Raw genomic sequence first — 23,085 nt, 5'->3', positions numbered from 1 at the left:
ACACAACCCGCCGCAGGCCGCGCTTGACCTTTTTTTTGTGTTTTCTGCGTTTTCCTAAAAGTCCAAACGGGTTTAAAGTGCGATGAGAAAGCGTGAAGCCAGCGTGCTGCAACACGAACACAAACCAGGACGATGAGGACGCGCTGCAGCTGGAAAAGCAGGTTAGGTTTTTGGTGGCGGGAAATTAATTTCCCAAGCGAACACACCTTAAAAGTTTTTACTTCTTCGGAAGATGCTTCATGTTTATTTAAGCTTTACAGCTTCTTTGCTGTTGTTTTTCTCAGCTTTCTATTTTAATTTGACCCATTTTTTCTAAAATAACTGTATAACAGCTGCATTTCCTCTCTTCTCACGGTGTTTTAAGTAAAAGCTTCATTTTAAATTTAGATCTGAACACTTTTTTTGTTTGAATCAACTCCATCTAGTGGCCGTGATGAGACTTTGAGCTTTTTTTTGACTCTTCATCTGTGCCTGGATTCTTTTTTACCACTAATAATCATCACGTAACTGCACATTATTATCAGTAATATTGTTTAACTCTGACATTTCTGCATAAAAATGACCCAAAACGTCAACAGATTTTCACACAGATGATGTGAGATGTTGGTGGTTTCCTCTCATCAGCTGATGCTCCAACATTTCTACTGGATTAAATCAGGACTTTGACTTGTTCCTAAACATTCATCTGGTTCTTCTTTAATCTTCCTCCACGACCCAGTTTCTCTTCACATTCAGCTCATGGACTCATGTCCTGACGTTTTCTTTTCAGAGTTAACTGGTAGAATTCACAGTTCATTTGGTGCCAGTGAGTTTTTAATTAGCTTAGCTTAGCTTAGCCTCCTTAGCGCCATCACTGTGTCACTGTGCACGGATGGAAGTTTGTCTGGACTTCACCTCTAAAGATGCAACAAGGAGGAAACACCTGGAATTAGATTCGACATCTGACCACACATAGCATTAGCATTAGCATTAGCATTTTATTAAAGGAGCAGAGATGTAGCGTCTCTGATGCCTGACACGACAATGGTTTTATTTATTTTATATTGGTTCGTTTATTTCTTAGTCTTAGTTGTATTTATATTATTTAAATTAATATTCTGTTCAACTTGCACGTCACAAAATACCTTAAAAATAAAAAGGCACCGTTTCAAAAGAACCAGATCTAGAAAAGGCTGATGCATAAATCAGCATGTTTATATAATTAACTTGTTTTATCTCTGCTTCTCTGGTTGTTAAACTTGTGTATTTATTTTTATTTCCTCCTCATGATGTTTGTTTGACAGCACAGACGTCAGGTTTATCCTGTTTCTTATTAAGGAGCTGAAGTTTTAATTACAAATCTGCTCAAACTTTGATTTATTTCTAGGACTCGACCAACTTTATTACAGCTGCAGGAGAAGCTGGAGAACGTCCAATAAATCATAATTATGTGTATAAAATTTTTATATTTACTGGAAACTAAACAGATTTTAAACCAACACCTGATAAATATCACGATAATAAAAAAAATAATAAATAAATCACGAGCCACAACACATTTTTTTAACAGTATCAGGAAATTTTTATTTAATTATATGTATATAATTCTGTTTTTGTTAATCGTTTAATTCATAATACCCATAGAATATACAGACTATAACCCTCGATAACTCATAGCTCTCTGGACAATCTACGTATATCTTCTTTTAAAATAACTTCTTATAAGATCTTGTAAAGGGGGAAACCAAAAAAACCAAAAAAACAAAAAAAAAAAAACACTGCCAATAATAATAATAATAATAATAATAATCATAATCACGCCTGTAAGGAAGAAAAATACAAATAAAAACATACTAATTAATAAAAAAAAATACAACTGTAACTCCCTTTTATGTAAAAAAAAAAAAAAAAAAAATACGACATCTCACCAATAATAATAATAAACAACAATAGCAATAATAAGAACAGCCATTTAAAAACAACGATAAGTGGAAACGGGCCTCGTGACCTAGACGGGGCCTTTACACTGTCACGGTGCCAGTGTGAATGTAAAATGGTGCGTTTAAGTGCAACTTTTTTTTTCCACACGGATCCGACCCCCCCCAAAGTAAAGTAAAGCAAAAAGACAGGTGTGTGTGTGTGTGTGTGTGTGTGTGTGTGAGTGTGTGTGTGTGGGAGGAGGATTAAACCGAGCAAGATGAGTGGATGTTTGGTCTGGCAGCAGCAGGAGGAGGAGGAGGAGGAGGAGGAGGAGGAGGAGGAGTCGTGGCTTTAACGGAGAGAGGAGCAGATTCTGGGATGCATGCAGATTTAAAGCTCAACAAGCAGGAGACAACGAGGAGGAGGAGGAGGAGGAGGAGGAGGAGGAAGAGGAGGAGGAGGAGATAATTAATCATAAAAATAATTACAAACAACCTCAGGAGGCGAGAAAGACAAAGTGCAGACGTGCTGATTGAGATTGAAGCGAGTTTTTCAGAGTCGCAGAAAGAGGGTTATGAGTCAGTAAAGCAGGTAGGTACATGAAAACAGAGAAGGGGGGAGGGAGGGAGGAGATGGGGGAGGGATGGGGGGGGGAGGCAGCCCTTTGAGTAAAAGCGTGGCAAGAGTCGGGGAGTTTTTTTTCGACGATTAAAAACGATGAGCACATGCACCAAAAAAAGCCTCAGACGGGGTCCAGAGTTCTGGCTATGGCTTCGGAGAGAAACGACGATGCGACGCATGCGTTGGTCCATTTAGATTTAATCATGGGAGGAGGAGGGAGGAATGATGAGGAGGAGGAAGGGGGGAGGAAGAGGGGAGGCTTCTTTCTTTTGCTGGTCCCATGTACAGTTGGACCGATGAGCGGCTGCTTTAGTTCAGTCACATCCAGAACCAAACAAATGACAAGACGCAAGGAGCTGAGAAGGAGGCAAACGTCAGAGGGAGGATGATACGACCGGATTTTACACAGTTTCCTCAAAAGGTTTTGCAGAAATTAAAAAAATGTTTGGAAAACGTTTCTCAGAAATGAAGAACCGGAGCCGACGTGATGATCCGAGTGCAGAACGGAAGCAGAAAATAAAAATAAAAGTAAAAAAAACCCAACAATAAACAGTTTTTTCTTTCGCTCGCTCGCGTCTCTCGTTCGCCGCCGCCGACACTTTGGTAAAAGTCTTCAGGAATGCATGCATTCATATGAACATCACACCACAAAAGAAGAAACCTATTAAACCTGCCAACATGCCAGTAAAAAAACACCGTCTCCAAAAAACATTCAAATACGAACCAAAAAACAGAAAACAAAAAAACACCCAAAACAAAAACTGTGACGAGCACATTTAATTAATAATAAAAAAAGCTTCTATATTTTCGTATTTACACACAAACACCCGATTATTATCACTTTCCGCCGTTTCTTTTCTCTTCTCTTCCGTCTTTTTTTTTTGTTTTTTTTTTATTTTCTTTAGCCCTCGGTTTTTTTTTTTCCAGGTTTTTAACTCACATGGATCAAGACACGAAAAAAAGTTAAGGTGTCGGTTAATACAGTAGCATGATTATATATGAGAGACATGACGGGGGCTCGGATGAGGAGGAGGAGGAGGAAACTGAACCGGGGATGATGAGTTTACGACAGAACCCGACCACCAACCAACCAACCACATCGGAGACCGAATTAGCTCTTTGTTGCAGTAGAAACGATGGAAAGATAAAGCATTATTTTAATGTTCATATTTCTTGTTTTTTTTTTCCTCTTTTTTGTCGGTTTCTTGAAGATGCATTTTTTTTTTTAATTTTTTTTTTGTTTGTTTTTAATACGTTTTCTCTCTTTTGTTTTTTTAGCGCGTCGTTTTTGGAGTCTTCCGTTGGGGCTTCTTCGTCAAAACCTTAGGACCAAAAGAAGAGATGGAAATTAGATGATAAAGATGCAGCAAAGAAAATCCCATCAGACCCTGGAGGTTTTGGTTTATCACAACTATTCAAAAAACTATTTATTAAATGAAACGACTGCATGTGAAATAAGAGCATGTGTTCATGTATGTCAGATTAAATAAAGTATTTATTTTTACTTTTTATCCTTTACATTTTATTGCCAATATTCTCTTTGTTTTGTTTTTTTTTATTTTTCATTCTACTGTTGTTTTTATTTATTATCAAGTGTGTGCAGGATTATTTTATGCCTCTGTACGACACTTTTAGTTTAATCAAGGTTGTTTTTTTGTGTTTTTTTTAAAAAAAAACTTTGACTTGACTTTATGGAGCGGTTGTCATGGCAACCAGTGGTCGCCATTATGTCACATCCTGTCTCTATAGCTTCAAATAATAATAATAACAATGATGACACTTGAACATTCATCAACATTATATTAACTATCAAAAATGAATGAAATTTTTAGTTTGGCCCAAGCCCCTCCCACTAACAGGGGAGGGGGGTGGAGCCTACATTTATTTATTCTGCAGCCTCCACCCACCTACTTGCTTTGGCTTCACTTTAAAAGGTTCCTACATCCATATTTATATACAGTCTATACTGAAAAGATGCAAAGTAAGAGCTATAAGTCACTATGTGTTTGCTGTACTGCAGCCTTCAGCCACCAGGGGGCGCTCTACTGGCTTTGGCTTCACTTTAAAGGAGCTGTTCCACCTTTATACACAGTCTTTAATGTGGAGGCGCTTTCAGAATAAAAAATAATGCAAGTGCAACGTTATTTTAAATGTTAAAAGATATTTTAGTCAATTACACCATGAAGATATTCATATTTTTATCCTCTCTCTCTCTTCCTTCCTTTATTTATTTATTTATATTTTCATCTCAAGTGCAAAATAAAATGTGATAAATAAAACTAGTGCCAATAAATAAAGATGAACCTGTTCTCTCTGTGTGTAGTAGCTGCTGCTACCACATGATAATAAAACAATAAAACGTTTCTATCTGAGCTGCAGTGGTTTTAACTGTGTTTGCATGAATGTCCTGCACTGACACCTGGTGGTCGCTGATGCAGAAATAATAAACTAGTTTAAAAGGTTTTCTGCACTGAAACAGAGCAACTGAATAACTTTTATGCAGAAATTTAAAAAAAAAACGTCTGCATCTCCACCTGTGTCTCAGGAGCCCTGGTAGTTCGCCTGGAAACGAGCAGTTTCCTCGAAGATCAGCTGCTTCAGCCGCTCTTTGGGGAGGTCGTCCAGCTCCATGGAGAACGGGAACGGTTCCTCCGCTACAGGCTGCCAAAAAAAAAAAACAACAACAACATTTTAAATAAAAAGGAATTTAAATCCTCTGATTCCGTCACATGAACCGATTATCGCTCTAAAGCCGAACCACGGGCGAAACTAACTGCATTCCAGAGCTAAGAGGTTTTTCCTGCACAAAAAAAAAATAATACATAAAAAGCTTAGAATTAAATCTCAGCCAATAGAACATTTAAAGCCTTGTGTGAATAAAAGTGTGTGTTACCTCATCTGTGGGGTCGTAGTACTGCTCCAGGTACGGGTGGGACAGCGCCTCCTCCACGCTGATGCGCTTGATGGGGTTAAAGGTCAACATGCGACCCAGCAGGTCCAGGGCTAAATCACAACATCGTTTATTTTATTAGATCCATGTTCTATTCATTTTATTATCCATCCATCCATCCACCCACCAAGAGCTTCAGTTCATTCACAAAAATACATCTGGTCTTATTCTTCTTCTCTGGTCTTTGGGGTCGGCCTCATGTAAAGGGGGCGGTACCTTTGGGGTCGGCCTGGTATAAAGGGGGCGGTACCTTTGGGGTCGGCCTCCTGTAAAGAGGGCGGTACCTTTGGGGTCGGCCTCATGTAAAGGGGGCGGTACCTTTGGGGTCGGCCTGGTGTAAAGGGGGCGGTACCTTTGGGGTCGGCCTTGAGTAAAGTGGGCGGTACCTTTGGGGTCGGCCTGGTGTTAAAGGGGCGGGACCTTTGGGGTCGGCCTCGTGTAAAGGGGGCGGTACCTTTGGGGTTGAACTTGTGTAAAGGGGGCGGTACCTTTGGGGTTGAACTTGTGTAAAGGGGGCGGTACCTTTGGGGTCGTTGACCTGTCGCTGTAAAGGGGGCGGTACCTTCGGGGTCGGCCTCATGTAAAGGGGCGGTACCTTTGGGGTCGGCCTCATGTAAAGGGGGCGGTACCTTTGGGGTCGGCCTCGTGTAAAGGGGGCGGTACCTTTGGGGTTGGCCTCATGTAAAGGGGGCGGTACCTTTGGGGTCGGCCTCGTGTAAAGGGGGCGGTACCTTTGGGGTCGGCCTCATGTAAAGGGGGCGGTACCTTTGGGGTTGAACTTGTGTAAAGGGGGCGGTACCTTTGGGGTTGAACTTGTGTAAAGGGGGCGGTACCTTTGGGGTCGGCCTCCTGTAAAGGGGGCGGTACCTTCGGGGTCGGCCTCATGTAAAGGGGGCGGTACCTTTGGGGTCGGCTGTGTTTCAGGGGCGTCTTGGGTCATCAGGAAGGGGGCGGTACCTTTGGGGTTGATTGATGTAAAGGGGGCGGTACCTTGGGGTCGGCCTCGTGAAAGGGGCGGTACCTTGGGGTCGCTCTGTAAGGCGTACCTTTGGGGTCGGCCTGGTGTTAAAGGGGGCGGTACCTTTGGGGTCGGCCTCATGTAAAGGGGGCGGTACCTTTGGGGTTGAACTTGTGTAAAGGGGGCGGTACCATTGGGGTCGGCCTCGTGTAAAGGGGGCGGTACCTTTGGGGTTGGCCTCATGTAAAGGGGCGTACTTTGGGGTCGCTGGTGTTAAAGGGGCGGTACCTTTGGGGTCGGCCTCATGTAAAGGGGGCGGTACCTTTGGGGTTGAACTTGTGTAAAGGGGGCGGTACCATTGGGGTCGGCCTCGTGTAAAGGGGGCGGTACCTTTGGGGTCGGCCTCGTGTAAAGGAGGCGGTACCTTTGGGGTCGGCCTCGTGTAAAGGGGGCGGTACCTTTGGGGTCGGCCTCGTGTAAAGGGGGCGGTACCTTTGGGGTCGGCCTCGTGTAAAGGGGGCGGTACCTTTGGGGTCGGTATTGAGTAAAGGGGGCGGTACCTTTGGGGTCGGTATTGAGTAAAGGGGGCGGTACCTTTGGGGTCGGTATTGAGTAAAGGGGGCGGTACCTTTGGGGTCGGTATTGAGTAAAGGGGGGGGTACCTTTGGGGTTGAACTTGTGTAAAGGGGGCGGTACCATTGGGGTCGGCCTCGTGTAAAGGGGGCGGTACCTTTGGGGTCGGCCTCGTGTAAAGGGGGCGGTACCTTTGGGGGTAAAGGGGGCGGTACCTTTGGGGGTAAAGGGGGCGGTACCTTTGGGGTCGGCCTGTGTAAAGGGGGCGGTACCTTTGGGGTCAGCCTCGTGTAAAGGGGGCAGTACCTTTGGGGTCGGCCTTGTAGAACAGCTTTTCCCAGGGGATCTTGGGTTTCTCAGGAAGAGACTGCAGGTAGTTCCTCGCCTTCATGTTGATGATGCAGTTCAGATCTTCTTGGGATGGAGACCCGAGGATGCCTGTAAAGACGAGAGGGAGGGAGGGATCAGTAAATGAAAAGGAGGGAGGAATGAAACAAAGGAGGAAGGAAGCAAGGAAGGACGTGAAGATCCCTCGTCTCTCACCCAGTATGTGGTTGAGTTGGTCCAGGTAGTGTTTCCCAGGGAAGATGGGTTTGTTGGACAACATCTCAGCCAGGATGCAGCCCACCGACCAGATGTCGATGGACTTGGAGTAGCCCTGCGAAACAAACCCGGCGTCAAAACCACACGGCCCCGGCTTAAAAAAACAACAAAAAAACGGATCAAGCCCCTTTGAACGTTTACCTTGGAGTTGAGCATGATCTCTGGAGCCCTGTACCAACGCGTGGCCACGTACTCGGTCAGGAAACCCGTGTGGTCGTGCTCGGGGTCGGCTATTCGCGCCAAACCAAAGTCACAGATCTGAGGGGCAACACAAAAAAGGTCAGAGGTCAGAGTTAGTCCCTGCAGATGCAGCTTAGGATGGAGCTTAGGATGGAGGACCTGAGGCCACGTTCAGACCTAGAATCAACATCCTGAAAAACAGATCAGAACCTTATTTACGGACAGAATGTGTCTATATTTGCATCTAAATTGAGCAGTTGTGTAGTTGTTGTGTAGTTGTGTTGTGTGAGGCGGGACCTTGAGGTCACAGGTGGTGTTGATGAGCAGGTTGGAGGGCTTGAGGTCCCGGTGCAGCACGTTGGCCGAGTGGATGTACTTGAGGCCTCTGAGGATCTGGTACAGGAAGTAGCAGACGTGGTCGTTGCTGAGCCTCTGGCTCTTCAGCAGCTTGTACAGGTCCGTCTCCATCAGAGTCTGCACGATGTATCTGGGGAAAGGGGGCGGGGTCAAGGCAGACAACAAAGGGAGGCGGAGGGTTTCCATAGAAACGAAAAAAACAACTTCTAAACAACCAGCGACGAAATGGAGGCTACGAAGACCTGATATTAGCTGAAAGGCTAGGGAGAGCAACAGCTAGCTGAGACAACAGGCTACTATTAGCTAGGAGGTTAGGACGCTACTGTCTGGGAGACTAGGAAGTGCTACTATAAGCTAGGAGGCTAGGAAGAGCTATTATTAGCTGGGAGGCTACGAAGACCTAATATTAGCTGAGAGGCTAGAGATAGGAACAACTAGCTGGGACAACAGGAAGAGCTACTATTAGCTAGGAGGTTAGGACGCTACTGTCTGGGAGACTAGAAAGTGCTACTATAAGCTAGGAGGCTAGGAAGAGCTACTATTAGCTGGGAGGCTACGAAGACCTAATATTAGCTGAAAGGCTAGGGAGAGCAACAATTAGCTGAGACAACAGGCTACTATTAGCTAGGAGGTTAGGACGCTACTGTCTGGGAGACTAGGAAGTGCTACTATAAGCTAGGAGGCTAGGAAGAGCTACTATTAGCTGGGAGGCTATGAAGACCTAATATTAGCTGAGAGGCTAGAGATAGGAACAACTAGCTGGGACAACAGGAAGAGCTACTATTAGCTAGGAGGTTAGGACGCTATTGTCTTGGAGGCTAGGAAGTGCTACCATAAGCTAGGAGGCTAGGAAGTGCTACCATAAGCTAGGAGGCTAGGAAGAGCTACTATTAGCTGGAAGGCTAGGAAGAGCTACCATTAGATGGGAGGCTAGGAAGAGCTACCATTAGCTGGGAGGCTAGGAAGAACTACTATTAGCTAGGAGGTTAGGACGCTCCTGTCTGGGAGACTAGGAAGTGCTACTATAAGCTAGGAGGCTAGGAAGAGCTACTATTAGCTGGGAGGCTAGGAAGAGCTACCATTAGCTGGGAGCCTTGGGACGTTTCAAATCAAGATCGATAAGAGTTGGAGTCAACGAAAGCTTTTAAGCGCGGCTATGAACATTATGGCTCAACTAAATGATGTTATCGTGTCTGAATTTGATTATATTTGCCTTCATTGGCAGAGTTGGCCTCAACTGACAGCAACAAAAAAAAAAAAAAAAGAGAGAGCGCAACACAAGCAGATCACAGAAGAAAACAAGACTCCCACATTTACATTTCCTTTCCGTCTGACAATGCAGCTTTTCACTGAACCCAGCGATGAATCAGCAGCTGAATCGAGACTCAAAAACGCCAGTTTAGCTCGATGGTGTCACTGTCCCAACGACGTCTACGAGCTAATTTATAATTTAATATGTGACGTGAATGTTTCCCGCAAACGTATAGACACAAAAAAACAAGAGTGAGTCTGGGGGGGATCTGTGGGCGGGGCATCGATATCGTGGCTCCGCCCTTGGAATGTACTGAAAGAGAGGAAGTGGAGACGTGGCGTCCATATTTATATACAGCCTATGCTTTTCAGAAACAGAACTCAACAAGAATTAACCCGATTAAACCGTGAGCTCTGCGAAGGATACACATCCCTCATGTTGTCGATGTGCCGCGCCCTGAGAATGTCGTTGATGCCGATGATATTCTCATGGTGGAAACGCAGCAGGATCTTGATTTCCCTCAGCGTGCGCTGGCAGTACGTCTGGTGCTCGAACGGGCTGATTTTCTTGATGGCGACGCGCTGGTTGGTCACGTGGTCCAGAGCAGAGCTGCAGAGATGGCGGATACACAAAAAAAGGAAAAGGATGACGAACCCAGAGAGTCATGTTACGCGCTAGGACGTTATCAGGGACGACTAATGAGCTCTAGAGCGGCTGCTGCTGCAGAATGACAACACACAAATTAGTTTATAAAACACAAATAAGGCATTAGGATTCATTTAGGGGAGATGTTAAAAGAGGTGCATGAATTTTTTTGGCTTCGTGCTCAAATGCTTTAAATAAAAAGCTTTTTGCCTTTGATTCAAGTGACAGAATAATATACTTTTTGTAAGACTTTATTGGCGTCACAGTGGCAAAGCAAAAACAAAAAGAAGAAGAAGAGAATACGGTGACAATAAAGGAAGTGCCAGGACAGAACAGTTTGGTGGGAAACAAACTCACGAAAAGGTGCCGGTGACATCACGAAGAATTCAAAGATTAAATTGTAAGGAAGTACATTTCCTGAGCTATAGAGAGATACATTGTCCACAGGATGTCTGTGGTTCTTCAGCGTGAAGAAGAAAAACTTAGCAGCCGTGCAAAGAAACCACGCGATGATAATGTTTTTTTGTTTTTTTTCTTAGTGTGGCCACAATTACAGTTCAAGTTAAGTTGGCTTTTTCTGACACTTCGTTTTACTTTTACTAGCTGTTAATTTGTCTTTTGTGCCTTGAATCAAACCCATCAATACGTCGTAGATGGTAGGAATGTGTCGTAACTTATCGTAAGACACGATGAGAATCTGCCAAGTCACGATAACTGTGATAAAGTGGATGATGTTCTAGACGTACTTAATGTTCTAAATATCCTCAACGTACTGGACGTTCTAGACATACTTGGCGTTTTCTTATAATCTAGAACAACAAGCAGAGGAAGGAAGGTGGTAAAGACGACACCGAGATCTAAACGAGGATCTCCTCATCAAAAATATGGAATTGGGTCAGATATCAGAAGCTGGACGTCGAACAAACTTGTCTTGCAAAACAAACAAACAAAAAAAAAACCAATGTCTAGGAAGAGGGACAACAAATTTATTCCACCACCTGAAGTACAACCACACGCCACAAGGAGCGCGACATTCATTACTACATTTAACCTATAAGACACGTCGCTGCATATTTTGCTGCCGTCCAATCCGTGCAACACGAGTTTCAAATAAATGTTGAAACTGTTTTCACATTTGAATCACTTACAGTTTTCTCCACAACTTCCTACTTAAACCTGCATCTAAGCAGCTTATTTGACTGTAACTGGTCGGTATCACCTCTCAGGACGGACTGAGTCAGAAACGTGGACTGGACCGTGCACATTTATTTGTTTTGCCGTGGTGAAGCGCTGCAGGCCTTGAGTGTGGGCACTGAGTCGAGTACGCGGAGAAGATGTGGACGGTGGACGGACACTCGGCCTCAACAGGAACAACAGTTACATCACAGCTCTCCTCTCTGCAAAGGAACAATCTCTTGTTGCACAATGCGCTGCATGAACCCTTTCACACTGCAGTCGGCTGAAATCCCGGGTCTTTAACGAACCCTGGTGATCGTCGTTGCAGATCTCCTTAACCTTCTGAAGTCGACCGATTTGCGCCAACTTCAAACCATAGAGAAGGTTTTTTAATAGTGTTGATGGACCAAGTAAAACTAGACTTTCTCTAAATAAATACATTTTCAGAATATTGTCATGTGTTTGGTGCAAAGCTTCAAATGATAAAAAAAAAACTTCCTATTGGTGGAAAAATAAAACCCATCACCCAACCAGGAAATGATGTGTCAACGGTTGCTAAGGAAGAGGGAAAAGTTGCAGGAGGCTGTATTCAGCCTATAGAGTGACTGCAGGCAAAGAGAGTTTAGAGATTTAGACAAAAAATGCTTGATGCATTCCTGTATTTTAATGTTTGTTGATAAGCTGAACCTGGAACCTGCAGCAGCCGAACATCATGTCTCCAGAGTCTAACGCTTCCTCGCAAATCGACGGCTTCTCTCCCCAAGTTTATCTTTACGCTGCTGTAGTTTCAGAGTCGGTCATAGTTTTTTAAAAAAATGTCTTATTCCGATGTGATTCGCAGCCCCACCAGCCTGTAGTGACTTGACTCTAATATCTGCTTCAACACGTCCACGCCACACTGCAGATCACACAGATAAACACCGGGAAAAAACGGGAGGGGAGGGGAGGGGGGGCTCGAGTTGTTTTTCTGCAGTCGTGAAGCAGGTTTTTTAGGATAGTTAATAAATTAAATGTGAGTCTGGGGCCGGACGCCGGTTTATTTGTGCGTAAACAGGTGGTTAAGTTCAGCCTGCAACAGAACTATGTCCTGCACATCACTCCTCGCCTGGTTTCCTGCAGCCACTCAGCTAACATGCTACGATAAGATAAGACAAGACAGACAAGGGAAAACGACATGAAAAAGTAAATATGTTAAGGTGCAAAAAATATTTACATATTGCATCAGGCTTAAGTAGCTAACAAAAAGTTTAAAAAAAAAATAATAGTGTAAATAAAATGAGGGTTGAGGTGGTAGGTTGAATATAAATCACGACATTTGTTAATATAATGTAAAAATAAAGACAAGCTGGATGATAACAAAACTGCTTTACATAGAAATATCATGACTGAACTTGCATTTGCATTTACACATCAACCAGTTTTACCTTTTTGATGATAAATGGCATCGATGTTCGATACGTTAACCACAATAGTAAACGTCTACGTAGCACTTTATATGAGAAAAGGAGAATTACTCCTGTTAATAACGATGACCAGACTCTTAAATTATATGATACATTATTTAAAGAAGAATAATTTATATGTGTTTCATGTTTTCATGCTTCATTTTATATTTTATTTTATTTATAATTATTTCTTTTTGCCGGTCAATGTCCTTCTACTTCATTTATTTAATCCAAAACATTATTTCAGGATTCCTGCAGGTTTGAACAAGTGAAATTTACATGAAGGACAAAAAATATTCAATCTGCTCGGACGTAGAGAAACCAAAGTTAACGCCACCGTGCTTCATGTGAATTTAAAGACTTAATCAAAGCTTTAAGGGGTAAAAATACAATAAAAAGCTAAAAAGAATTGTTAAATGATATGATTATATGTTATGATTATATGCTTAATGATGTGATTATATGTTATTATATGTTAAATTATATCACCCAGGACACTCCCTGATCAGCAGCCTCCCTCTGTCAGACCCAGTCATGTCATGTGGGCTCTGTACAGCTGTATTTCTATTTATTTTATTTCACACTGCTTATTCTACTGGGTTTTTATTATTAATATTTGCACTACTTTAGCCTTGAGCTACCACCCAATATATGTTTGTCATGTACAAACATAATGACAATAAATGATACTTGAATCTTTTTCTCCATGACTGTGAAAAATGCTGCTGCAGGAAATTTCACTGTAACTTGTGTGCAATGTCAATTAAAGTTTTTAAATTCATTTTATTTAACTTAGCATTATTTTCTGTTGATTATTTGTCCTGAATTTCCTTCTGCTTAGACTTTAATGATGCACAATGGAAATTGCTTGGTCACAGTAGCTTAGTTGCACATAAAGAAAAAAAAAACAGAAGTAAAAAAGAAAGATAAAATAACATTAGTTTAAAATGAGAATAAAACTATTATCTAGTGGAATAGAAAAGGTATAAGCAAATTACAGAATTATCACCATGAACAAATGTATTTATTTTTATATTATTTATTTAATCCAAAACTTTATTTTGCCTTGAGACCAATGTCTGAGCACATCTGCAATATTTATATATTTACATATTTGTATGTTTGTATATATTTGTATGTTTGCTTTTTCCAATAAAGTTTGGAAAAAAAAAAAAAACAACACATTAGCCACGGCTAGCTGGTTAGCTTAGCTTAGCTTATTAGCTTCTTACTCACCACACCATCCCGTACGCCCCCTCCCCGATGTAAGACAGGTTCGTGTACCGGGGGCCCACGTCGAAAATCTGGCCCTTCACGGACTCGGACACGGTCTTCGGCTCCACGGGTCCGGGCTCCGCGTCATGCGCCACGGGGTCCACCGCCTCGGTGGCTCCGACCACGGCGGCGGACACAGTGGAGTCTCCGGCCCCGACGACCGTTACGGAGCTGCTCGAATCCGCCATTCTTCCTCTCCTAAGTCCGAAGTCTGTCCGACTGTTTTCACCTGGGAACCTCGGTCGCTCTCTCACGGTTCTTCTTCCCGAGGTTTTGACCGATTTAACGGAGACTTTGACTGAGCTGGGCCCTCCCTACTACCGGAGATTTGGGTGCGCGAAGGCGGATTTGGTCTCGGTACTAGTGGTGGGCGGATCGATCAAAGTATCGATCGATATCGATACCACCGCTATAACATCGATATTGGTCAATACCAATGCAATGAGACGGATACTAAATTCACATAGATGGCGAAGAGAGGCAGCCGTTCATCCAAAACACAAAGTTACAGAGAGAGAAACAACCGAAAAAAAGACAGGAACAGGAAAACATACAACAGGAAGACAATTACAAGCAAGTCACTTGATGATTATGCTAAAATGAAAAACACTAGTTAAAACATGAACAGACCGTTTTGGAAAGACGTTTAATCCGAGTCTTACGTTTTAAGACGAAACTGTGTGCAAAAAAAAACGCCAGAAACTTCCTTGGTGCAATCAATTTCCAACTAACATAGATACTTATCTGTCGTTGAGGATAGGGGACTGTTTTCTATTTCCTTATTAGCTTAAGATAAAATTCTGTACTGTGTTTTAACTGATGAGTAATTCAAAACACAAAATTCATTCATATTCAGATTGACAATGCAATGCATCCACTTTAATTATTAAAAATGTGTTGTTGTCGGTATCGGCGATACAGGCCTGTATTTACTTGGTATCGGATCGATACCTAACCCAGTGTATGTCAGACCACTGCTCGGCATGCACCGTTGGATATTAGTACCGGGACAGCTCGTTTGGGCGGAGTCGACTTTTCTCTACAGCTGAAATAATATATATTAGTACGAGCTGCTCCGCTGCTACAGTGAAACAAGCGCATCATGAAAATTAAAACACGAGTGGGCGTGTCTAAATATGTTGCATGCTGCCTGTTATGACAAGAGGGATATAAATCGACGTTTTATATTTTATTATTTTCCTTTATTCAAGACTTAAAGCGATATTAGATAACATTAGGGAGATAATAGGTGGCGTATGTTATCCGGACTATTACATAAACGTCAAGAAAATTATTAGTATTGTTGTTCGATATGATAAGATATATAATATTTAACGTTTATTCTACAAATATACCTTATTCTCAATTAAAAAAAATACAAATAGTTTTAAATGTATATACAGGAAAGAAAACGGATTGTTTAAAAAAAAAAAAAACATTGAAAAGTGGCTGCTAAATCTGATCACCATGGAAACGACTGCTATAACCACGCCCCGTTCTGGTTGCGGATGGCGGACGTCACCTCAACGGCCGGGGCACTTCCTGGTTAGCGTGCCTGACTCGTTGGTTGGTTTTTAGCGGAGACTGTTGTATTTATAAAATAAATTACAAATATGGTTTCACTATAAAACATAAATACAGACTAAAAAGTATTGTTTTTTTTGTTTGTTTTTGTTTTTTTAAAGTTCAAAAGTCATTGCTAAATCCGATCACCATGGAAACTACTACTATAACCACGCCCCTTCAGTTGCGGACGTTGCCTCAGCGGGCGGGGCACTTCCTGGTTACCGTAACCTGCATGTTGTTGTTAGCTGGTTAGCAGAGACTGTTGGATTTATAGTGATTGATTTATCTCGAGGTATGGTCAGTTTACTTCTGCGGAGAAACTGGATCGGTCCTGTTCGCTTAGTTCTCACCGTCCTCGGATTCCCGTGCACCGTCTGCCCCACCGGATTCAGGTTTTTAATTTAAACCTTTAACGTTATTTAGTAGTTAAAATAATGATGTTTAACATTATAGGACAGATTTAGCTGCATGCTAATATTAAAATCATGAGAGGGGGTGCAACATAAATCACCAACCCACCCAATTATACAGCAAAATTACTTAACACATTGCATATTCCTAGTCAGGGTCAATATTTGAGCAAACATATAAAGGTAAAAAGTTTAATGATTGTTTGAATATGAGGAATTGAACTGTCAGGATCCTTTTTATGTTGGGTGACTGTCATTATTGTATAGAAAAATGACTTGAAATGTTGTACAGTAATAGTGAGGGACGTGGCGAACAAGAATCAAGTCAGTAATAGTGGTAACCTATGAAGGAAAACATATTTTTAATACTACAAGGCACATAGCGTAATACTTTATATAGAGCAATAACTCGGAACACAGGTTCACTACACTTATGCTTGTACATATTGTTATATATATATTTCCTATATTTTTTACATTCTCTTACTTATTCTGGTTGCTCTTTGTTCTGAACACTGGTACTTTGAGTTGGAGCTGCTGTAATGAAAATTAATTTCCCCCTGGGATCAATAAAGTGATTCTGATAATTGTAATTATATGTCATGTAGTGATTCTGTATCAGTGAAAATATACACAAAGATAAACTGTTTATCTTGTTTCTTAATCTGTTTGTTGTCAGATTCACATTTATTTACAGGATTAAAGCTTTGAGGAGGATGAGGAAGAGTGCTTGTGTTGTGGTAAATTGTACTTCCTAGATTTATCACGTCTCATATTTCTTCTCCTGCAGACCCGCTGCCGTCTCCTGCTCATCTTCCCATCCTTTCACATCCAGTAAATCCGTCCAACCCATAAGTACCAGCTGCTGCGGCCTCTATAGCACCAGCGTTGGGACGATGCCGCCCTCGGCGGAGCCTCACGTGAAGGCCAGATGCGCCCAGTATCCGGGATCCAAAGTCCAGCGCTTCCCTGTTCCCGACGGGAAAGTGGAGTGGGCCGTGAAGTGGCCGGAGTACAAACCGGTCAGCTACACCAGCCCTGCAGTGTTAAAGAAGCCGGCGTGGGCGGATCCAGATGTTGGGTGAGGAACAAGTTTAATTAGTCAGTGATGGGTCACGTGTTCGAGGCTGATGAGAAGCTTTAATGGTCCTGTAAACACTTCATGTTTTCTTTTTAGTTGGATTGAATCCATTCGGCTCCACCCTCCTCCTCCTCCTCCTCCTCCTTCTCCTCCTCCTTCTTTCTTTCTTTGTTTCCATCTTCCATCTACTCCTCCTTCCTCTCCTCCAACATCTTCTTCATCCTTCACGTATGCACTTTTGTTCCTCCTCTTCTTTCTTTTCCTCCTTCGTCTTTATTCTCCTCCTCCTCCTCATTCTTCATCTTCTTTTCCTCTTTCTATTCTCCTTCTGTCTTCTTTATTTTTCTTTATTCTACTCCTATTTCATCTTCTCCTTCTTTCTTCCTTCCTCCTCCTTCTTTCTTTCTTTGTTTCCATCTTCCATCTACTCCTCCTTCATCTTCCTTTCTCTCCTCCTCTTCCTCCTTCTGTTCTCCTCCAACATCTTCTTCATCCTTCTTTTCCTCCACGTATGCACTTTTGTTCCTCCTCTTCTTTCTTTTCCTCCTTCGTCTTTATTCTCATCCTCCTCATTCTTCATCTTCTTTTCCTCTTTCTATTCTCCTTCTGTCTTCTTTCTTTGTCTTTATTCTCCTCCTATTCATCTCTCCTTCTTTCTCCTCCTCCTCTTCTTTTCTATTTTGTTTCCTCTTCATCTACTCCTCCTTCATCTTCCTTCCTCTCCTCCTCTTCCTCCTTCTATTCTCCTCCAACATCTTCTTCATCCTTCTTTTCCTCCACGTATGCACTTTTGTTCCTCCTCTTCTTTCTTTTCCTCTTTCTATTCTCCTTCTGTCTTCTTTCTTTGTCTTTATTCTGCTCCTATTTCATCTCCTCCTTCCTCCTCCTCCATCTCTTCTTCTTCTTCTCCTCTTCTATTTCCAGTAGATTTCGATGATGCTCCTCTTCATCCGCGAAGCTCCGCAGCGTCCAATCAGATCATTTCGTTTAGTCTCCATGGAAACGAGGGGATCGATCTGGGACGAAAGACAAACTGTTTTCTGTTTTTTTGACGTCCGTCCGTCCGTCCGTCCTGGGGACGTTTTGTTTTTTTGTCTTTCAGCTCTTTCTCCCCGCGGTTCAACGAGGTGGACGGAGCCGTGGACAGGACGAGCTTCGAAGGCGTCTACCGGGTGGAAAACGGGAAGCCGCTGTGAGTTAATGTCTCCCAGAGCAGCTTTAATATTAATATTACAACAACTACAACAACAGCCCTAAGAGCCTTTTAGAGGAAGGTCCACTGCAGTTTTGAGGGAGTTGTCGTTTTCATTTTTCAGGAATCCTCACGGACGCACGGGGCTGGAAGGTCGAGGTTTGCTCGGACGCTGGGGACCAAACCACGCGGCAGATCCCATCGTCACCAGGTAACTGGAAGCTCGGGTACATTTCTCATCAAAACACATTACAAGTACGACAATATCTGGTAAATTCACTCACTTTTCTTTTATTTTCAACTATAAGATGTCTCATAAATCAATGAAACGTATCTCAGGGGCTCTGGTTATATGAAATAGCTCTAAAATTAGCAAAACAATAAAGGAGTTAGGAACTTAACATTCAGTCTCACCTGTTCCTGCATCACTGACAAGAGGAGGAATTAAAGAACGGCACCTTAAAAGAATTAAATGCAAATTCCAGGACTGCTCATCTACATCTAGTATCAAAGAATAAAGTAGAACTACCTTTAGTTATGTTTAATTCTCTTATTATAATTATTAAAAAAGATTATTACGATTGGATTTGTCTTCGATGGGGAGGAGGTGGATTTACCAAAATAATAATACTTAAAACCTGCAATAACAGGAGCCTGAGGACCATTTAATTTAATTTAATTTAAAAAAGTATTTAGTTACAGTTACTAGTTACTTCTCCCATAAAGAAGACAGCTGAGGTTTAGCTTTTATTTCTCCACATTAAAAGTCCTAAAACTGTTTTTTCCTGTCGTCACATTTTATCTGAAGTTGTTGCTGTAGACGTAGTTTTGTAGAATAGTTTCTTACTCTCTAACCCAAAATGTTTTAGCTTTAAATATCTGAGAGGTTCTTAGAAATGTAGGCGCCTCCAATACCATTTCTGGGATTAATGGAAATGTGACGCCACAGAGAAGATGCTGTTAACAGGAGTGTTTTTATTTAATTTAACCTCATTTCATTTACTTTAATACTTACTTCACTCGTCTTTCAGGTGGAAAGTTGACGCGAAAGGAGCGAAGTTAAATCACTCTGTGTCCAAGCAGCCGATTCTGCAGTTTGTGTCCATCAAGAGGAAGGACTGTGGGGAGTGGGCCGTCCCAGGGGTGCGTGGTTTATTTTGTTTTATCTCGTTTTATCTCGTTTTATCTCATTTTATTTTGTTTTATCTCGTTTTATCTCGTTTTATCTCATTTTATTTGATTGTGTGCGGTCTGCGTTTGCTCTGCAGGGCATGGTCGACCCGGGGGAGCAGGTTTCCGTCACGCTGCAGCGCGAGTTCTCTGAAGAAGCCTTGAACTCGCTCTCAGTCTCATCATCGGAGAAGTTAAAGATTCACGAGCGCATCAACAAACTCTTTAAGTCGCAGGGATTTCAGGTCTGTAACCGAGAATCCTCCTGGTCTGTGTGTAAATCAGCAGAAACAGCAGCGCCACCATGTGGTCAGAAGGATATTGCATCAGCTGCTGTTTCTAATGGATCTCTACTGTTTCTATCAGGGTTCAGGTCGAATCTGAGTCTTTGTTTCTAAAATAAATTAGATCTTAACGTGTGAGAGTCTTTACATCATGTTCCTTAATATCTGGATCATTTCCTTGTACATCCTTTCCTTCCTTTCTTTCTTTTTGTTTTTTCCTTCCTTCCTTCCTTCCTTCCTTCCTTCCTTCCTTCCTTCCTTCCTTCCTTCCTTCCTTCCTTCCTTCCTTCCTTCCTTCCATCCTTTTTGTTTTTTCCTTCCTTCCTTCCTTCCTTCCTTCCTTCCTTCCTTCCTTCCTTCCTTCCTTCCTTCCTATCTTCCTTCCTTTCTTCCTTCCTATGTTCCTTCTTTCCTTCCTCTCCTCTTCTCTTCCCTCTTTCCTTCCTTTTTGTTCCTTCCTTTTTGTTCCTTCCTTCCTTCCTTCCTTCCTTCCTTCCTTCCTTCCTTCCTATCTTCCTTCTTATGTTCCTTCTTTCCTTCCTCTCCTCTTGTCTTCCCTCTTTCCTTCCTTTTTGTTCCTTCCTTCCTTCCTTCGTTCCTATGTTCCTTCCTATCTTCCTTCCTTCCTATCTTCCTTCCTCCCTTCCTTCCTTCTTTCCTTCCTGTCTTCCCTCCTCCCTTCCCATGTTCCTTCTTTCCTTCCTCTCCTCTTTTCTTCACTTTTTCCTTCCTTTTTGTTCCTTCCTTCCTTCCTTCCTTCCTTCCTTCCTTCCTTCCTTCCTTCCTTCCTTCCTATCTTCCTTCTTATGTTCCTTCTTTCCTTCCTATGTTCCTTCTTTCCTTCCTCTCCTCTTCTCTTCCCTCTTTCCTTCCTTTTTGTTCCTTCCTTCCTTCCTTCCTTCCTTCCTTCCTTTTTGTTCCTTCCTTCCTTCTTTCCTTCCTTCCTTCCATCCTTTAGAGACAGCAGCCGTTGTAAATTAAGAGATTTAAATATTTTTACAGTTTTTCGTTGAGTTGAGCTCCTGATCTTCCTCCTTCACCTCCTCCTCCTCCTGCTCCTCCTCCTCCTTCCTCCTCCTCCTTCCTCCTCCTCCTCCTCCTCCAGGTCTTTAAAGGCTACGTTGATGATCCCAGAAACACCGACAACGCTTGGATGGAGACGGTCGCTGTCAACTTTCACGACGACTCAGGTTTTCACATTTATTTATTTATTTATTTATTTATTTATTTATGCTGCTACTGTAACTTCTACAACAAAATAAACCAAAATGGAGGCCGGTGCAGGACGCTGACGTGTCTCCGTCCGTTGTTGCCGTAGGCGACAGTGTGAGCGAGCTGCCGCTTCAGGCCGGGGACGACGCGGGACAAGTCCAGTGGATGGACGTGGACTCGTCCGTCCCCTTCTACGCGAGCCACTCCCGCTTCCTGCAGCTGGTCGCCAAGGAGAGGAAGGCCCACTGGTAACCGGGGGCAACGGGGCGCCCGGATACAACAATGGAGGAGACGCAGAGAGCCTTATTTCTAGTCCATGTAGGAAGCATGACGTCCGGCGAGTCTTCCCCCTGTAATAACCTCAGTTATTAGAATGAAAAGCAAAGATGCATGAGTGGAACTGGCAGGTTTAAATGAAACTCTTCTACTTATAAGATGCTGAATTAGCACATTATTAATGCACGATCAACGAGCTGCTGAACACAACGCTTTAATTTCAGTGTCAAACGGGAAGAAATCGGAACAAAACCTGTGCTGTTACGCACTAAAATTATATCTGTGACATAAAGACGAGAATCAAAAGAGTGGGGACAGAAAACTAATAACACAGGAACACGACTGTGGAGGAGTGTGGGACAAATAAACCACAAATAAACACACAATAAACACACAATAAACCTGGAGCTAATCTGAACTGGAAATATCTGACTCTCTGATCTACAAAAACATATGTTACCCATAAATAAATCCTAAAATAAATAAATCCTAAAATAAATAAATCCCAGAATAAATCCTAAAATAAATAAATCCTAAAATAAATAAATCCCCCAATAAATCCTAAAAAAAAAAAATCCTAAAATAAATAAATCCCAGAATAAATAAATCCACAAAATAAATCCTAAAATAAATACATCCCAGAATAAATAAATCCTAAAAAAAAATTAAAAAAATCCTAAAATAAATAAATCCTACAATAAACATGTCCCAAAATAATTCTTAAAATAAATAAATCCCAGAATAAATAAATCCACAAAATAAATACATCCCAGAATAAATAAATTGCCAAAATAAATCCCAAAAAGAAAAACCTAGAATAAATAAATCCTAAAATCGATAAATCCTAAAAATAAATAAATCCTAAAACCTGCAGGGACCCCAAACTTCCTTATCCTCACAACCCCACTCCACAAACCTTTAAATCCTACAAACTGCTGATTGAATGAACAGATTTCACAGGATATAAATTCGTCGTACTCGGTGGGGAAAAGAACGGGACCGCGATTGAGTTCATAAAACCTCTTACGAGGAACTGGATCAGCTGGAGGAGGGACCACACGTCCTTTTAGTTTGCTCCAACATTTACCGCTTTATAGGATCATGGCAGCATTAGGGGAGTCAGCTTTAGCTCTTCACATCTTTATACGACGCTTTATATTTAGACTGGTGCTTAGAAGTGTTTGCACTCTGCAGAATTTCCTACATTAGTGCAGAACAATGACTCAAAACATCAGCAAACTTTCACTTTGCCCTTGAATCCTAGATGTGCACTAAACTCACAAATACGTACAAATAATATATTTACCTGAATGAATAAATACACTAGTATAATATTTCAATTTAATGTGTTTAATGTGGTTAAGTCAAAATCTGTTTATATTTTAATTCATTTTCAAAAACTATGAAGGATCCAAAAACTTTAAACCGAATCTCCTCAATGTTAAAGTTCTATTTCATTTTATTTTATGAGCTGTTGTTCTGACTTGTGGCTCCTACAAGATAAATAATGAGCATTAGGTGTTTGCTGATTGAATTCTGTGGTTACGGTATAAGCTATAATGAAAAAGTACCAAAACTAAACATGCACTGACTGTTCGTCTACTTGAAATTGCTTTGAAGTTGATTTTCTTTGTGTGATTGTGTTTGTCCTCATTAAACGTTACATCATCACACCCCCATGTGCTGGATTTATTGTCTCAGACTATGTGCAAAATCAGATGAACCTGATATATCGTAGATCCTGGAATAATCTTTTGTAAAAAAATCTTTAGGGAGCTGATCTGCTGCATATGATTTTAAGGGGTCTCGGCCTCCTTCCTTGTAAAAAAGTACAGAAATGTACTAGAACAATTATAATCATACAGTTTTTTCACATGTAAAAATAATTGAATGAGCTGAATACCACGGATGAATAAATGAAACAAATAACTGAATGTGTAATGTGACAGCGTGACTTCAA

At 41.9% G+C, this 23,085-nt stretch overlaps 2 protein-coding genes across 2 annotated transcripts; one reads left to right on the top strand and one right to left on the bottom strand.

Annotated features, from left to right (window-relative positions):
* Window positions 1–3,747: 3,747 nt before the first annotated feature.
* mapk3 (mitogen-activated protein kinase 3) lies at window positions 3,748–14,328 on the bottom strand. The gene is made up of 9 exons (XM_047571197.1): window positions 13,896–14,328; window positions 9,820–10,002; window positions 8,082–8,271; window positions 7,746–7,862; window positions 7,545–7,659; window positions 7,308–7,439; window positions 5,414–5,523; window positions 5,055–5,181; window positions 3,748–3,842 (listed from the first exon to the last, which is right to left on the bottom strand). The coding sequence occupies exons 1-8, from the start codon at window positions 14,120–14,122 to the stop codon at window positions 5,062–5,064; spliced, it is 1,194 nt and encodes a 397-aa protein (XP_047427153.1). The 5' UTR covers window positions 14,123–14,328; the 3' UTR covers window positions 3,748–3,842; window positions 5,055–5,061.
* Window positions 14,329–15,682: 1,354 nt separating this feature from the next.
* nudt9 (nudix (nucleoside diphosphate linked moiety X)-type motif 9) lies at window positions 15,683–21,699 on the top strand. The gene is made up of 8 exons (XM_047571198.1): window positions 15,683–15,892; window positions 16,701–16,991; window positions 18,094–18,183; window positions 18,308–18,394; window positions 19,215–19,326; window positions 19,452–19,598; window positions 20,743–20,827; window positions 20,956–21,699. The coding sequence occupies exons 1-8, from the start codon at window positions 15,795–15,797 to the stop codon at window positions 21,099–21,101; spliced, it is 1,056 nt and encodes a 351-aa protein (XP_047427154.1). The 5' UTR covers window positions 15,683–15,794; the 3' UTR covers window positions 21,102–21,699.
* The last annotated feature ends 1,386 nt before the right edge of the window (window positions 21,700–23,085 follow it).

This window comes from Mugil cephalus, chromosome 20, assembly GCF_022458985.1.
Source record: "Mugil cephalus isolate CIBA_MC_2020 chromosome 20, CIBA_Mcephalus_1.1, whole genome shotgun sequence".
In the NCBI taxonomy this organism is placed as follows: Eukaryota; Metazoa; Chordata; class Actinopteri; order Mugiliformes; family Mugilidae; genus Mugil; species Mugil cephalus.
Note: the sequence above shows the minus strand (reverse complement) of the source record. Positions and strands in the feature narration are given on the sequence as shown.

Excerpts from the sequence above, each read along its gene's own strand:
- mapk3 (XM_047571197.1), bottom strand. The coding sequence starts at position 14,122 with ATGGCGGATTCGAGCAGCTCCGTAACGGTCGTCGGGGCCGGAGACTCC. Across the intron at positions 10,003-13,895 it reads GGGGCGTACGGGATGGTGTG|CTCTGCTCTGGACCACGTGA; the intron begins GTGAGTAAGAAG and ends CCATCTCTGCAG. Across the intron at positions 7,660-7,745 it reads AGATCATGCTCAACTCCAAG|GGCTACTCCAAGTCCATCGA; the intron begins GTAAACGTTCAA and ends TTTGTTTCGCAG.
- nudt9 (XM_047571198.1), top strand. The coding sequence starts at position 15,795 with ATGGTCAGTTTACTTCTGCGGAGAAACTGGATCGGTCCTGTTCGCTTA. Across the intron at positions 16,992-18,093 it reads TGGGCGGATCCAGATGTTGG|CTCTTTCTCCCCGCGGTTCA; the intron begins GTGAGGAACAAG and ends TTTGTCTTTCAG. Across the intron at positions 18,184-18,307 it reads GTGGAAAACGGGAAGCCGCT|GAATCCTCACGGACGCACGG; the intron begins GTGAGTTAATGT and ends TTCATTTTTCAG.